Genomic DNA, 16,690 nt, shown 5'->3' with positions numbered 1-16,690 from the left:
AGAGGGAGGGGAGAAGGGAGGAAGGCGATGGGAAGGATCTGGAGCAAGAGGTCAAGGAGAAGGGGCTAGTAGGGGTGGTGGGAGGAGGGAGAAGGAAGAGAAGAGGCAGGGAGGGGAGAGGGAGGTGGGGGGGAGGAGGAAGGGAGGGAAGAAGTAGAACCAGAAAAGGGAGGGGGACTATGATGGTGAAGGGAAGAAGAAAAAGGGAAGCAGTCACTTCTCTGGGAGCCCATATTCACAGTGGCAGAGTCTCCACAGGAGAATCAACAGCAGTCTGACAAGAGTCACTCCTGCTTTAATGCAGTAAAATGCAGATCTGAGCCACACCCTCTCAAAAAGTGGCGTCAGGACCTTGTGGAACAACATCCCCGGACTCAACCTTACCCAGAGATAAAGATTCCTCCCGAGGCGGTGCTGAGAGTGACAGCTCCTGGAAATGGTCACTAGGTGGCGCATACTCCTCATTGTCCCTTCCCCTGGTTCTCAGCCGCTGGAACCTGAGGCTTGCACTGCACTTCAGGAAAGAAAAGTATCCTGTCACTGAAAGACGCCTGAAGCCAGCCTGGGAGACCTTGGATCAGTCTGTGGTGGCAAGAAGTGCCCATAAAGTGGGTCCACGCTGTCCCTCTCAACACAGGGCTAGTCTTTCAGGCAATCCCAAAGAAACACCCAGAGTGGGACCTGGGGAGGAGGGCTGGGTTCAGATCCTGCCTCCCTATCAAGACCAGTTACAGAATACATTTTCTGAAGATGCCTCAGGGCCCAGTCTCAGGGAGAAAGAAAAGGTTCCCAATCACAGAAGCTCCACTATTATCTGTTTTACATACCGGACATCCATGCAACAAATAATTTGGGAAGAAAACAAGTCCAGTGCTTAAAAAGCACTGAAGGCCACAGCACTAACTCTAGTGGGCTCCACTGTGGGGCAGAGACCTAGCCAGGCATTCAGAATCTGGAGTTTTCTAAAAGCCTCCCAAAACTGATGAAGCTTCAGGTCGCACACAACATCGATCTGCCCCTGCCTCGTACGTTCAAAGTGCTCAATCTATAGAGCCTAACCAACAAGGTTGGATGTGCTCCATTTTACATATGAGAAAACTAAGGCTCAAGAGACCATTACATGGTAAGATGGAGACCCATGAAAACAGGACTAAGCTGGAACTCCCACCACATCCTCGGGACTGCAGCCAGCTGCCTTGGACAAGCACCACTCCCATGGACCACCACTGCAGGGATCTGGACACAAAATTTTGACCCCACCCATCTCTCATCTCTCTTCTCTTCCAAGCATTCTTCACAGCTCATGGACTAACCCCAGTGGCCTCCCTGTGTTCTCTCTCTCCTGTCACATCACTGAATCTATGTGTATGCTGTCCCTTTGCCTAAATGATAAGGATGCCATTGGAAGAAATGTGAATGTGTGTTTAATTTGTGTATCTCCACTCACCCATAGCATCTAGTACCTGGTTCTGCGTTCAGCAAGCACTCAATAAATGTGTCTTCTTACTATTGGGACAGCATAAGTGCAGGGGGTAGGAATGGATTGTTGACAAGTGGAAAATGAGAGTGTTTCAGAATTATGGAGCAAATGAACAGGGAAATGTATCGTCTATAATAAATATACCTCTGAAGAGCCTTAAAAGAAATCAATGAAGCACAACATCAAAGTCCCAGGGAGTTATAAATCAGCAGCCTGATAGACAAAAGTGCATCTGAAATCATTTAAAGTGCACCAGAAATCATTTATGTCTGAGTAATTAGAACACATTGGAACGACTCCGTGCCATTGAACCGAAATTGAGCAACATATTGTTTATGAAATCCCTGTGGACTCAGGCAGGAAAACCAGAAAGATGAAAGTTGCACTGAAAATTCACCCCCAACTGTCCAGAGCCCTCCTGCACAGTCTCCCCAAGGGAGACCTGGAGGGAGATGGAGTGTGTTTTTAACCCATGCCCAAATTTGCTTTCTTCTTCTGGTTTAAAGACATCTGCAGTTCCAATTGTTGGAAAAAAAAAATGTAACTCCCAGGCTGCATGTAACAGAATAGGGTCCCCCTTCTGACCTCCAATTCCCAACCCAAGAGAGAATCTTTGATAAGATAGAAAAGAGACCTGGTAGGCATGAGAACATACAAGAATTTTTCAAAAGAGGTAGCCAATCTTAGTGAAAAAAAGGCTGAACTTGCTTCTCACAGTTCCTACAGGGGTTGTCATTACCTCCCATAGCCCCCTTGAAGGGGGGATTTTGGGGAGCTGATGGGATGCTGGAATCCTGCAGGGGGAGAGAGGAAAGGGATCAAAAAGAAGGATTTCAGATGCCCATCCATGAATCCAGTTGTCTGATGACACCTGGGGAAAATGATCCCACCTACTTTGATTTGGAGAGTAAAATAAATATAAGGCAAGAATTCTAACTTGGAGATATGTAAAGAACCACCCATTACCAAATACTCTCCCAGTGTCACCACACGGTTATGGATCCCAGCCCCATCAACACAGTTCCACAGGACCCGTATGGCCCTGGTACTGAATGGCTTCCTCCCACAAAACGATAGGCCAAACTGGTCCCATGAACTGGATGTGACATTCTGGTGTCACTGGCAGCTCACAGACATCGAAAAATGAAAATCTCCTCATTTGCGCCATCCCTCATTCTCCCCATCCCCCTGGGTCTTTAGACAATTTAATCTCAGTCTCTGGGAGTCATATCCTGAGCTGTGACATGGCTCCATCAGCAGGCTTGGCAGATATGAAAGCAAGCAGAAGATCCCTGTATGCATGGGGTGGGATGGGGGTCATGCTGCAGCCCTTGTACAAAAATATGTCTATTGACATTCCCTCTGCCAAGAACCTGGAAGGTTTATGTTGGGGAACCCATCTTCAATTGTGCAAATGCAAATGTACTGTGAGCCTGCGGGTATTCTGAGACTTTTGAAGGAAATCCACCTGGATGACAGGTGGAGATGCTGCCCAAGCCTGAGGAAGGCGGACCACTGCCAAGCCACCAGCTGTTTTCTATCTCGTGGCCTCTGAGGTTCCTCCCCCACTGCAGCCAAGGTTCCTCAAAGGAGCCAGAGGGATCTTCACAAAATGCAAATCAGATCACCTCTTGTAAAACCTTTCAAAACCTTCCATTCCTTTGAGAAAAAGATCAGTGTCCTCCCCATGGCTTGGAACTCCCATGTGGGCTGACACCTGTCAACCCTTTTGGCTTCATCTAGAATACCCCACCAACCCTCTCTGAGTTCCAGCCACTCTAGATGACCTATGAGAGTGCCTGGAAATGATCTGGCGACTGGAACTTTATACACACTGCCCCCTCTATGTGGAATCCTCTACTCCCTGCCCTTGCCACAAGGCCTCAGCTCATGAGTGTCCTCCTGGGGGAACCTCAGACATACCCACCATCTGGGCCAGGTTTCATTGTAATAGGCTGTCCCAGAGCCATGTTCCTCCTTATGGAGCATTCATCTCTGTTTATAGATATCCTCTAGTATGATTATCTTCTAGTATGCTTAATCTCTGTCTCCCCACTAGACTGTAGGCTCTAGGAGGATAAGCCAGGTGCGTCTTGGCTTACTACTACAGCCTCAGCAGTTACACAGGGCCCGGACCATGGTGGGTGCACAATATTGGATGGATGAATGAATGGACGGATTGATAGATGTGTATGGTGAATGAGTGGCTGAATGGATGGGTGAATGGATGGGTAGGTCACTGGTTTTTGTTGACATTGGTTTCTGAGATTGATCATTTTTGTCAATTAGAAAAAGTTGAGATTATCAAAATACAAAGCAAAAGGCTATTGAGGGATAAGAAATGCCAAACTAGAAGCTGAACAAAACAGCAACAATGATGCTGGTGGAGAGGGAGGCCCACCAATTCATTCATTCTTTCGCTCACTCATTCCAGTAGAATGGTCTGAGCTCCTACAACACACAGGCACTAGGATGGTGCTGGGGTAGCAGTGAGCTGTTGGGGGCCTCCTTGTGGGTGGGGTTTGGATTTGGATCGAGAGGCCTCACTTGGTTTGACCAAGCTCTGGCCTGGAGTAACCTTAGCCAAATATCTCTCAGTGCTTGACACCTACCAACCTTCCAGGATCATACTATTGCCCTTTGTCCCCATGTGAGGGAAATACAACACTGATGGGCAAAAGTCTAGAGGCTGACCTCCCCTCGGCCTCCAGCAGGCTGACATCTCTCTAGAGTGGGCAATGGTAGGCAATTACATTCTACTCCCATCTCAGACGAGGGACAACAGACGACAGAATTTGGCTCGATGCATTTTGCTTGTAATGGGATAGACTGATGGCATATTGGAAATTCAAATTTAAAATACATCTCTCCTTTCTGTAAAATGAGATAGCATCTACCGATCCGGGTAATGAACATCTAACTTAAATCCAAACCATGAGCTGGGAGTGCGGGCCTAGGCATGGTCCAGCATGTTCCAGGTGGTCCAGCCCATCTTGACACACATCACAGAGCCCTACTCCCTCCCCTCCACTCATTTTATTTCTTAGCAAAATCGTTACAGAGAATATTGAACTACCTTACAGAGACGTATTTACTCCCCTTATCTTCCCTCCGTCTCTCTTGATTAAAAGCTATGTGTGATATTTGTAGTCATCAAACATCAATATTTGGCATGGATTTACAGAATGGAGATGTGGAGAAGAAAGAAATCTGACCATTTCTATAAAGGGTAAAACCCTGAGCAAACAGACCACATTTCTTATTAGGGGCAGTAAAGTGCAGAGACTCATTTCAGAAGGGACCAGTCGGGCTGCACCCTAGCAGGCTTTGTGAAACCAATGATCAGGGCTCAAAATTAGATTCCAGATTTCATCAGGAGAGCCAGCTCCCTTCTGAGGCGGGGGAAGGGGTGGAGAATCATGTAGCCTATCTAACAACTATTAGAGCTGGCCGAGAGGCAGCCCTCCTCCCCAAGGAGCTAAGTCCAGCACTCAAACTGGGCAGAGCTGAATACTAATGAGTTAACCTTTCCTTAGTGCCCACCCCTAAGGCTCTACCTATGTTAATTCATTTAATCCTCACAACAACCTGATTTATCAACTCCACTTTACAAACATGAAAAGTGTAGCACAGAGAGGTCCAGCTGCTTGCCCAGGCTTATACAAGAAGGAAGTGGCAGAGCTGGGAGTCAATGTCTGCACTCTGGTTCACAGAGTGAGGTTCACATAAACACTCCACCACACTGCCCTCTGGGATTTCCACGGCAGAGTTGCTTGCTCACAATCCACGGTATACAGTGCCTAAGACCTGCTGCCATCCTGCAGGCACCCCTGCTTCAGGCTCCCACCATCACTGACAACCACATAGCCTTCGCCAAGTTAGCAGACACTTGGTGTGCCCCTCTGAACTGGGGGTGGAAATAACCACACCTGCTCCTCTGGGGTGTTGTGACAACGCACAACATATGCATTTAAAGGGCATGCAAGGGAGATTCATATTCCTTGGTTGTGGGAGTGGTAATTTGTACAACTGCTTAGGAAAATTTTGGGGTAGCATCTACTAAGACTAAACACATGTCTATCATGTGACTGAATATATCCCGTGGCATAGTCCCAGGAGAAATGTGTGCATCTGTCCACCAAACAATGGGTACAAGAGTACACATACCCCCAAACTGAAATCAACCCAAATGCTCATCAACAATTCCAGAGAATGATGGTATAATCAATGAAACAGAATTCAACAGTTTAAATTCAACAATTTAAAAAGGAGCAACAACTGATACATGCAGCAACATAGCTGGAAGTCCTGGGGATGCTGCTGAAGAGAAGGCGGCAGATGCACTTTTATTGTTGGGGTTTACATCAAGTTTATGAATGAGCAAAATCAATCTTTGGTGACAAAAGTGAGGAGGGTAGTTGGGGGGAGTTAATATACTGACTTTGGAAGAGGCACAAAGAAGCCTTTCGGGGTGCTCCAAATCAATGAGACTGATTCTTTCACTCACTCATTAATTTTGTTAACAAGAACTTATTGAGTGCCCACTGTATTTTAGACACTCCCTCAGGAGGTGGGGAGAATACAAGACCCTCAATCCCAATCTGAAGTTGGATCTAACATTGGAAACCTGTCAGTATCACTGTGTCTCCAGGGGGCACAACCATCCTCAGGGATTTGGAAAAATCACTGAATAGATTTCCCTCTTTTATCTGGCAGAAAACGGTGGGGAGAAATGGCATGGATGCTCATCAGAGCAGCAGACCTCTGTACTCCCTGTGCCTGAGGTCGCAAGCACTACTTAGCATTTCATCCTAGCAAGCCTGGCTTGCTTTAATCAGGATCACGTGGCCAAAATCATGGGCGACATTTTGAAGGGAAAGAATTTAAGCCTCCATGTCTCACTGCCCTGAGTATCAGCTTTGTCCTTCTGCTCTTAATGCTGTTATCTCGTCCACACACTTGGTTTTCTGCCGAGCAGACGCTTTAGAAAGGCATATTAGCGATGAGAAGCAGAGCGTGCCTAGAAGCCTGGGTGCCCAGCTGGTGACCCCTCTGCTCTGTAGGTCCACTCCGGTGGGGTGGAGGAGTGAAAAATGCCCAAGAGGGACCAAGGCTTCCTCCAGTCACTCAGCTCCTAAGCCAGGTCCCAAGGAGATCTTTCTAAAATGCAAATCAGATCTAGACAATCGCCAGCTTAAAACCCTTCTGTGGCCCCACATCAATCACATCAAAACCTCAACTCGTGCCCATCATGAAGCACTGAGGCATGCCTGTTTCTCCAACATGCCTTCCTCTAGAATTTGAGTCAGACTGAAGTCCATGCCCATGGTGGTCCCTAGCACCCCTGGCCCCCGCAACTGGTGTTGAGGATCCCCCTTGCCCATCAAGACTCTAAGTGTCACTTCCTCCATGGAGCCTTCTCTGATCACCTATTCGTGCCGCCAGTGATTTTTTATTCTGTTTCCACTAAGAAGCAATCATATTATGCCTCAATTATGGGTTTCTTTTTATTCATTGTTTTCATTCCCTCATTCACTGCAAGCCCTTTAAGGGCAGGGTGTGAGTCTACTTCATTTTTGTATCTTTTGACTCTTAACAGTGACTGCAGCAAAGTTTAAGGGAAGGGAATGGAGAGAGGGATAGATGACAAGCGGAGGTGAGGAAGAAGGAGGTGAGGGAGGAATGGAGGGCAGAGGGCATCCAGTGGATGGAGAAATTCAATGCAATGGAAGGATTTAGAAGAATTTTTGAACAACGCTTTTCCAATGGATCTTGACAGATGGTTAGGAACTTAGATTGGGAGGGTGGGCAGTGAGTCAAACAGAGGGAATAACCTGTGCAAGGGTCCACAGTCAGGGAATATGGTGCATGGTGACAGGAGCACCAAGGCTAGAGGAATGGCAAGATGGGGGCCAAATGCCAAGTTTGCAATCAGAGGAGTTTGCACTCTATTCTCACATCACATGGAGCTACTGAAGCATGCTCAAAAGGAGAGTCATGGTCAAACATGTGAGGCTGATCAAGTGAAGAGGGAAAAGCCAAAGCAGAGGACTGGTCAGAGCTAGTCATATAATCCAGATGTGCCATAACAAGGGTGTGAACCAGAGTAGTGGGTCTGCTAGGGATATGCCAAGGGGAGAATGGACTAACTTTGCTGACTTCAAACTGGGAGTAAGCCAGGGAAATGCAAAGGATGCTGGGGAATGGGAGGATAGCAACACCCTTGAATACACAAGGAAGGGAAGCATTAGGGGAGGCAGGGCAGGAGGCAGCTCTGTGTTGGTTCCTGTGAGTCCCCATGAGATACCTGGCATTGGGATGGCACCCATGCTGCCACTGTCCCCTAATTACTAATCATTAATAATTAACGGTGCCAGTCTCTCCTGCTGAGGACAGAAATGGCCTTAGCACCACTCCTATTTGACTGGCATCTATAAATGCGGTGTTACCTATTTCCCATACCTGGTTACAGACATCGCAACCTGGGATCAGGGTTTGAGAGCTGGAAGAGCCTAGTAGACCTACATTTGGAAGGTAGATAAGGAAGCTGAAATCCTTGAAGGGCTGGAGGCAGAACCAGGGACGAAATCCAGCCCAATGCACCAAGGCTCCTGCTCATACACTCTGCTGCCTCTTAAGAGTGTGGAACGGCACAGGCCTGTCAGCATTCACAGTGATTATGAACCAGAGCATAAATGAAGAACAAACCTGCCTCAAGAAGAAACTGGCTCCTTTTCTTTTTTTCTTCCGGAATCTGGCATCAAATCTTCGTCAGTCACCAGCGGAAATAAAGGCTGGGTGATTACATGTGCATGCGTGTGGGTGTGTACAAGGGAACAGGACTGTGTTTTCTTCCTAGACCTTCACATCCGTCCCTCTAAACAACAGGGATCACTTTTGCTAAATTCCAAAAGGTGGCAGCATTCCATTAAATATTCATTTGCTATGGAGGCTACAGCAGGGAGTGTCCCACAGAATGGACATGGGGAGGAGGCCACCCAGATGGCTGGGGGTCAGGAAGGCTGGAGAGTCCCGCACTGCCGTGGAGGCTGGTGCCTGGGGGAGCTATGAGCCCTTTACAGGGGGAGGAAGAGGAGGATGCTGACCGGAAAGATGCTGGAGCAGAGCACTTGGTCCCAACACAAGGAGAAAGTTGGATTTGTCTCAGGATTTTCACGAACAAGCATCTGGGGTGGACAGACCCAGGTTTATGCCATAGATCATCTCTCCACTAAAGTAGGGGCAGGACCCATGACTTGCCTCTAACCGATAGAAAATGTGATGGAATGCCATGCATGTGATTATATTAGGACATATGTAAGACTCCATCTTGCTAGCATGTCCAGGAGAGACTCTCCTGATGGCCTTGAGAAAGTAAGCTGCCAGGATGTGAGCTGCCTAGGAAGAGGGCTATGTGGCAGGGAATTGCAGGCAGCTTCTATGAGCAGAGGGCCTCCATCCTACAACTGCAAGGAACTGAATTCTTCCGACAACCACTTGAGCTCATAAGGGGACCCAAGCTCCAGATGAGACCCCAGCCCTGGCTGATACCTCGACTGCAGCCTTGTGGGAGCCTGAGCAGAGGACCCAGCCATGCATTCCCAGACCCTTGACACTTGTCAGCTGAGATAATAAATAGGTGTTGCTTTAAACTCTGGCAATTTTTGGTACAGCACAAGGAAGGGAATACAGTGTATTTCCGCTACAAAAGAGTAGAGAGGTTAGGAAATACAGCTCTGGAATGAAGCAGACCAAAGTAGAAACTTGGGCTCTGCCACTTAGCTGTACTAGGTCTCCAGGAGAGTCAAGAGAGAAAAAACGAGAGTAGCAGCGTTCTTCACACAGGCAGAGTCACCTCCATCCACTTTAGGACACATTTGCTCCAGAGTGAACCCCAGAATGGAGTGTGAGTCTGCCAGTTTCTCACTCGGTTTCATTTCCTAAGTGTCCCCTGTCATGCAACCATTTGGCCACAGATGACCCCAATATTTAAAGAGAAGTGTATGTCATGCCTCCACCATGTCACCTCAACACAACCATTTCAGGTGGCACCTAAGCAAAGACCTCAATTTGTTCTAATATTCAGAGAAAGGGTGGCTGTCTGAGATGTATCAAGGGGAAGAAAGGCCTCCAACCTGGCATCCTCTAGTTATCTGTAACAGGTAACTTTGACCGGGTATCATTTTCATCTTACCTGCTGATTCCAGAATCAACCCCACATCTAAAATGTTCCCAGATATGTTCCTTGCACCACTAAACAAAACCGGGTGGCCTTATCCTCAGTGCAACCCAGCTCAGGAAACAGTCAAAAGCAGACTGAGTTCCAGAAACACCACTCATTAGCTATGAGATTATGAGCCTGTCCCTCATCTGCAGAAATGGGGGTAGGAACAGTTCTTCCTTCATTGGGCAACTCTGGGGTGTAAAAGAGATAATGCATTTGAAACACTCAGCACAATGCCAGGTACTTCGTAGGTGCCCAAAAATGCTGGCTATCATTGTTATTATGTCCTGGATCCTGGATGCCAGAGAATGGCACCTGCTGTATCTAGCATAGGACCTTTCTGGGATGTGGTACCCAAGTGGAAAGCCGGAGGTCAGGACTGGGGGAGCTGGGTGGCAGCACGGGGCAGGGCCGTGAGTGGCGAATGGAAATGGTGGCGAGATGCCAAGGCCAAAGGCTTTCTGGGCCCTGGAGCAGCCAAGGACCAAAAAAGTCTGCCTCCAGACCCTGCTTCAGTCTTGTAAGCCTCATTTTCACTCTTCCAAGGGGACTGCAGCATTTCTATGTCAATTAAGAATAAAACTGTAATAAAATGCCATCAGCTGCCCTGGGTACCCTCACTTAACAGTCCAAGACTCATTGCTTAGTTTTATAAATAGTCATTACCAACATTATTATTACTACTACTACTATCAAGGAGAATAACCACTCACTGTAAAAAGTAAATAAAACTGGAAGAGTCCAAAGAAAAATGTAAAATCACCAATTTAGTTGAATTCCCCATCTGCCTTTCTGACACCTCTCTCTGCATTCAGAGAAAGGGAGATATATGAATATAATTGCACATAATTGGAATCATATGATATATGCTGTATTTCTCACTCAACAATATGTCATGAGCATCTTTCCAAGTCCATAAACATAAATCCTCACGACGAAATTCTAGCAGCAGGTTGGATTGGACTTTATGGATGCATGTAATTTACTTAAACAATTCCTTACTGATGGATATTGAGGCTGCATCTTTATTATTATTTTTTGCTAACACAATCATCCTTCAACAAATATACAAACACAGCTTCTCATACTCGTCCATTCATCCCCAAGGTGTAAATTCCTAGAAATGTGATTACTTCATCAAAGAGTGAACATGTTTTACGCTTTGAAACCTGTGAGACAGGCTGCCATCCAGAATTGTTGGTCACCACACGCTGCCACCAACAGAAGTCACAAAAATGACTGCTCCTACCTATGACACATTAGGCTGGGAAGCTGACCTATGGATTCCAGCCAGAAGGACCCAGACTAGCAGCACTGTGAAGGTCAGAGGTAGAGAAAAAGGAGTGGGTTAGGGTTGTTGACCTCAGAAAACCTCTAAAGTTCTTCAGCTTCCAGTGGGGAAACTAACAGGAGCTCATCTTTGCTTCCAGTAGAGAGAACCCATCAGCTTTAATGAGGTGGGGCTTAGGACCAGGGAATAGCTAACGTAATCCAACAAAGCTGAAAATCACGAGGGTGCTCTTCTAAGATCCTGACAAATGGAGAGATCTCAAGCCACCTTTCGTCCTATGGTGGGCAATGAGCGTTCAAGTGGAGGGTTTTCTCCCCACTTTTCCACCCTTCTCTTTAAAAGTTCCTGCATAGCAAGGCCAACTTCAAGACTCTGGTGAGTCATTTCCTTGTTCCATGCTTCATTTTCCCACCTGCAAAACGGGTTTGGTATCTTTAGGTTTTCTTTTCATAGACTTGGTGTGAGGTTACAAGAATCCTGTGTGCAACTATAAGACATGGTTATTCTAAGATGATCCAAAGTGTGCTAGCCAGCCTCCAAAACAGCCCCCAACAATCCCTCCTCTGGGTATCTACTCATGTGTAGCCCTCTTCCACAATTTCATCGGCACTGGTTTGCATGAGGGACAGAAAACAGCAGAGGTGACAGCACATGAATTCTGAGGAGAGGTAATAAAAGGCATCATGGATTCTGCCTTGCTCTCTCCCCCTCCTAGAGAGCCATGCCCCGAGAACACTCAAGCAACTTTATGGAGAGGTCCACAAAGGAGGAGCTGAAGCCACCCGCCAGGAACAACATAAGCGCACCAGCCTGGAAGTAGATTCCCCAGCCCCACTCAAGCTGGAGGATGAAGACAGCGCAAGTTCATGAGAGGCCTTGAGCCAGAACCACCCATTTTAGCCACTCCCAGATTCCTGACCCACAGAAACTGTGAGATAATGTTTGTCCATTTAAACCACTTAGGTCCAGGGAACTTTTTTATGTGCCAAGACATAAAATCCACTTTCCTGATCCATGAATCATTTCCCCATCCATAAAATGGGAAGACTATTGCACAGATGTGCTGTGGAGTTATGGACTGTACCCCAGTGACACCATCGACCAGAGGGGGAGGCCAGGCTGTATAACCTTGGGCACGTTCTTTCCTTGAGCTTCAGTTTCCTCATCCACAAAATGAAGACAGAAACAGCACTTACCTGACGGGGTCATTGAGGGGACTCAGAACCGAGAGGAAACACTTGGTCAGATGTAAAGTGGGACAAGAAAGCCAGTTGTGTGTCACTTCTCATCATTTTTCATCTTCTTCCTCCTCCATTTGGCATCACAGGTGAACACTTCTTTCAGGTGATTCGGCAATGAGTTTATGATAAAAACCCAGCTTCAAAAGTCATTTTAGGGGAACAGACAGAAGCCAAGGAGTGGGCCCTTTGACTGTCCAGTCTGCACCAAGTATCAGCATAGATTGGGAGCACACCAACATAAGGCACACATGGATGCTGCCCAAGGTCACGTGAATGAACATCTTTTGATTAAAGAATTTACTCTCAGCCATTTTCTTATCCCTGCCACAAATGTCTTGCCATATCTACATATTACCTCCAAACTCTTTGTACTCTTTTCTAAGTCAACTCCCATCTTCAAAAAATATTTTCAAAAAAATTCTCATGTTGCTACCATAAATGGAAAGCCAGTATTGCTTGCTATAAAGATAATCATGAGACCAAACAGATCGTGACTAATACAAAGCAGCAACAACAGACGTCTATGCGCCCCTTGAGATCATCTCAACTAAGTCACAGAACACACTTTAGGACTACACCACATCGTTCCCACACCCGAGAGAGGACAAGCAGGGGTGTTTCTGGAACTCTAAGTGCAGGGAGCATCACTGCCTGTGTACACCTGGGTGACACGTGCAGGAGGCACAGGAATTCACATCTAGCACCGTCCACAGTCCTTCGCCCAAATGACCCAAATCCCACGCCATGATGTGGGGCTTCAGGGCACTCACAAGCATTCCTGTCTCTATCATGGGAACAATCAAATGATGTTAAACTTCCTTCCATTTTCCCACCACTGCGGGGTCTGTCTCCACATCGAGAAGCCAAGAGACCAGCCCGTGGCCCCTCTACCAGTCGCTTTTCCCCCAGACCTGTCCCCCAAGTAGGCCCAGCCCTTCTCCGAGGGAGGTGCTCAGCTTTCATATCATGTACTACGGGCTAAGCCTCTGGCCCCACGTGCGTCCTAATAGAAATTCTGCAAGTGCCCAGGAACACTTATTCCCCTCAAACCCAGTTACTCCTCTAGCAAGATCAGTTTCAGGTAAAAACCAGTCCTGGTGACTGATGGTGGAGACCAAGGAGGCTGAAAAGGAGGCAAAAGTAGTTTCTCAGTCTAATCCATTCAGCAAAATGCTTTTACTTACTGAGTCTTCTGGACTGTTCCTGGCCCTAGAGAGGAGGGTGGAGTTCTCACATTTGTCGTCCTGGTAAAAACAAAAACAGAAACAGGTGGGGGAACCCACGTTGAAGACAAAGTTCCAAGTTGGAGGAACCCCGTTTAGCATGACCCCCGGTCTCTCGCCACATTTACTCACAGGACTTTCTCTCCCTCTCTCTGCCCCCCAGCTGGAGGGGTCTAGACTTGCACTGCCCCATAGGGCAGCCACTAGGCACACAGGACTATCTGAGCTGCAATGTGTTATAAGTACACATTACCTGCTGGATTTTGAAGGCACCCATGAAAAAAATAAAATGACTATAAAATCTCGTTCATACTATTGTTAATATTTTATATTGATTCATGTTAAAGTGATATTTAATAGCATATACAAATAAAGTGTTATATTTAAATACATGAATATACTATGAATATTTGAAATAAAATATATTACAATTAATTTCATCTGTTTCTTTCTACTTTTTAATGTGGCTACTAGAAAATTTTAAATTTTCTAGTGTGGCCCTCCTGACGCCTCTATTAGGCAGCACTGGTCTAGACTCTTCTCCGAGTGTGCATACTCCACCCAAGCCCCGAGGGCCACACCCAGGTGTCCTGTGGCAGGTGCAGGTTGACCTTCCACTGCTTCACCCCAGCAATAGCTCCTGTTCCTGGAGCACATGCACTGCTGTGCGCTTCGTGCTCTTTGTGTACTTTGTTCTTTAACCCTCACAAGGATATCAGAAGTAGGTCTCAATCTCAGCCCCATGTTACAGTTACAGCACAAAAAGGCTGAGAACCTGTCCAAAGCACCCAGCAGGGGTGCAGGAGAGCCAGGGCTTGGGCCACATGTGAACAGATGGATTGTCGTCATGCTGTTGTATTCTCCCTCTGAGGCATTTATCCACTTCTCTGTGAGGCACAGCACACGAGAGCCTGTGACAGTCAGTCACCACCCAACTTTGGGGAGTTGCCCCCACCTCAAAAGTGGCAGCAGTGCCTAAAGCTCCAAACTGCCATTAACTGAATGTCACTGGGGTTTGACCTGGAGTAACCTCTTCAACCTCCTGGGCAGAGAGAAAGTTGTATGTGCATTCACGCACAAGCGAGGGAGACAGAGATATAGACCGAGACCTAGAGATCCAAATAGACAGAGGAAGAAAGACAGGAAGAGAAACAGAGCGAAGAAGCTGCCTACCCTCCAGCACTAGCCACAAGTTACTCAGACCCATGCACAGAGTTCTGTCAATAGTTCACTTATACCAACAAGACAAACACCTCTTGGTATTTCCCTTTTTTGCAGTTTTGCCATAGACACCGGTCATGGAAAAATCCGGCGACCAGGAGATCAAAATGGTGCTTGTATCCCTCCTTCCTCTATGTGGAGGATGGTCCCCATCCCCATGCCACCCCCTCAGTTTACTGAAATGATTAATGAGTTGAGGGAGGGAGGGAAGGAGGGAGGGATATGAGCACAAACCATGGTCCCCCTTCCAGAGACTGCCTAAAGCAGCAACCTGGGAGGGGAGAGAAGGAGAAAGATATTGCCAAAGGCATGATTTTGCAGACAGATGCACTAATCCTCCTTTGATAAATGTCTCTGGCCTGAGAATTGCTGTTTTTTCTCCCTTCCTTCTTGGCCCCATCTTATATATGAGCCAACTAAAAACTACACTTGAATGAGGAGTTCAGGCCCAGATAGCAGATCTCACCCAACTGACAAGGTCCAAGTGTTACAAATGCCCTGGGGTGCTTGTCTACTGAGGGGTCATCCTTCGAAAGGGACCCATCCCCCTGCCTACTTCCACCTGGTCTAGGGATGCACACCTGCCCCAAGCAGCACCAACCATGGACTCTCTCAGGAATAAGGACCAAGACACATGGAGACGGTTTTTGGGCTCCAGGGGTCTGAAGCACTTGTATTCAAAGCCAGTACTGGCTTCATAGCAACCAGTACCCTGGGAAGGTGAAGTTTGGGTCAAGCCAAAACTAAGCCTTCTAGACGAAGCAGACTAGAACAAAGGAGAAGGGAGGCCCCAGGTGAGCCATTCCTACCACACTGATGAGAGTCCCGGGGCCTGGAAAGACACTCAAATATGATCTTACATGGGAACCTTGCCCCCCGAGGAACTCCTATCCAGCTGCCCCCTGTAGAGACTTCCCTCCTTCTCTTTGCCCCTTCCTCACTTCCCACCCTCCTCCCACCAGCCAGCAGCCCAGGCTCCTACCTAGCTGACTATCCCTCCTGGTGGTACTTCCACCTCATGTTAATTAGTCAAGAGCCTTCACTCCTGAGAGGTGGGACACTCCTGAGTTGGTGCCAACTCAGTCCACTCTCCTCAGATTTTTTCTGACACTTATAGACCTTTTTGTACCCTATAATTGTGTACACACCCGTTTGGATTAGCAGCCCTCCCCCTTTTTGACACAGTCCCTGTATTATCCTGAACAAAGCAGCTGACTCTACACCTAGTCCCCTGTGCCTGTTTCCATCCTTACCTTGAAGACAGTGATAAGCACATATGTAGAATCTAAGCCAGAAACAGATAAGAGATAACATCTCTCAAAGAGAAGAGAGGGAGTGGTTGTCTGACATTGTTCTGGTTTCCAGAAAAAGCCTCACTCGTCTCCTTGAGTCCTTACAATAAACCTCCACATCTTTTGTCTCAAACTGGTCCAACCTAATGAAAAATTTTCATTACGGAAGAGAAGATCTGACAATCTCCCCTTCCCAGGTCACGTACAAGCACCACCCTAAGCAACCCACAGTTGCTGCCCACCTCTTTTCCCTTTGTCCCAAGGACAATTGATCCCTTCCCTGGGCCTCATCCCTGCCCTTGGAATTCTTGCGTCTTCGCTTACAGATTTCAAAAGCTGGGACATGGATCACCAACAGTGAGGACTGAGCCAGTTTAAACAATGACCAAGCCATAGAGCCCCACAGGGCCATCTGGCATTATCCTCTAGGGGATTTGGTATGAACTGGTGGGAGCGCCCAAAGAACGCGATAGAAAGATTAGAAAGTCACATTCTTTACATAAAAATGACCTTTAAAGGGTTTATCCTTCAAATTAACAGAAGGCCAAGACCACAGCTAATGAACAGAAATTGTGGTGTGGCTTGGGGGCATGGGTGGGTTCCCATGGATGGAACTAGTAAGACCTGCAAGGACCCCACTTGGGAAAGACAGGTGGGGTCAGCTCTTTAAATGTCTGCCAAGCATCTTGGGCCCACTGTACCCCAAAATGTCCTGACC

At 47.2% G+C, this 16,690-nt stretch overlaps 1 protein-coding gene across 1 annotated transcript in view; it reads right to left on the bottom strand.

Annotated features, from left to right (window-relative positions):
- Nucleotides 1-16,690, bottom strand: part of RBFOX1 (RNA binding fox-1 homolog 1) — a 2,047,095-nt gene that overhangs the window by 1,748,141 nt on the left and 282,264 nt on the right. Inside the window, exon 3 of the mRNA XM_088016928.1 lies at nt 13,421-13,480. Within this exon, the coding sequence (XP_087873054.1) occupies nt 13,421-13,480 (60 nt within the window). The remainder of the gene's footprint in view (nt 1-13,420; nt 13,481-16,690) is intronic.

This window comes from Eumetopias jubatus, unplaced genomic scaffold (assembly GCF_037043125.1).
Source record: "Eumetopias jubatus isolate StellerSeaLion01/CBP00866 unplaced genomic scaffold, mEumJub1_p1.0 scaffold_12, whole genome shotgun sequence".
NCBI lineage: Eukaryota > Metazoa > Chordata > Mammalia > Carnivora > Otariidae > Eumetopias > Eumetopias jubatus.
Note: the sequence above shows the minus strand (reverse complement) of the source record. Positions and strands in the feature narration are given on the sequence as shown.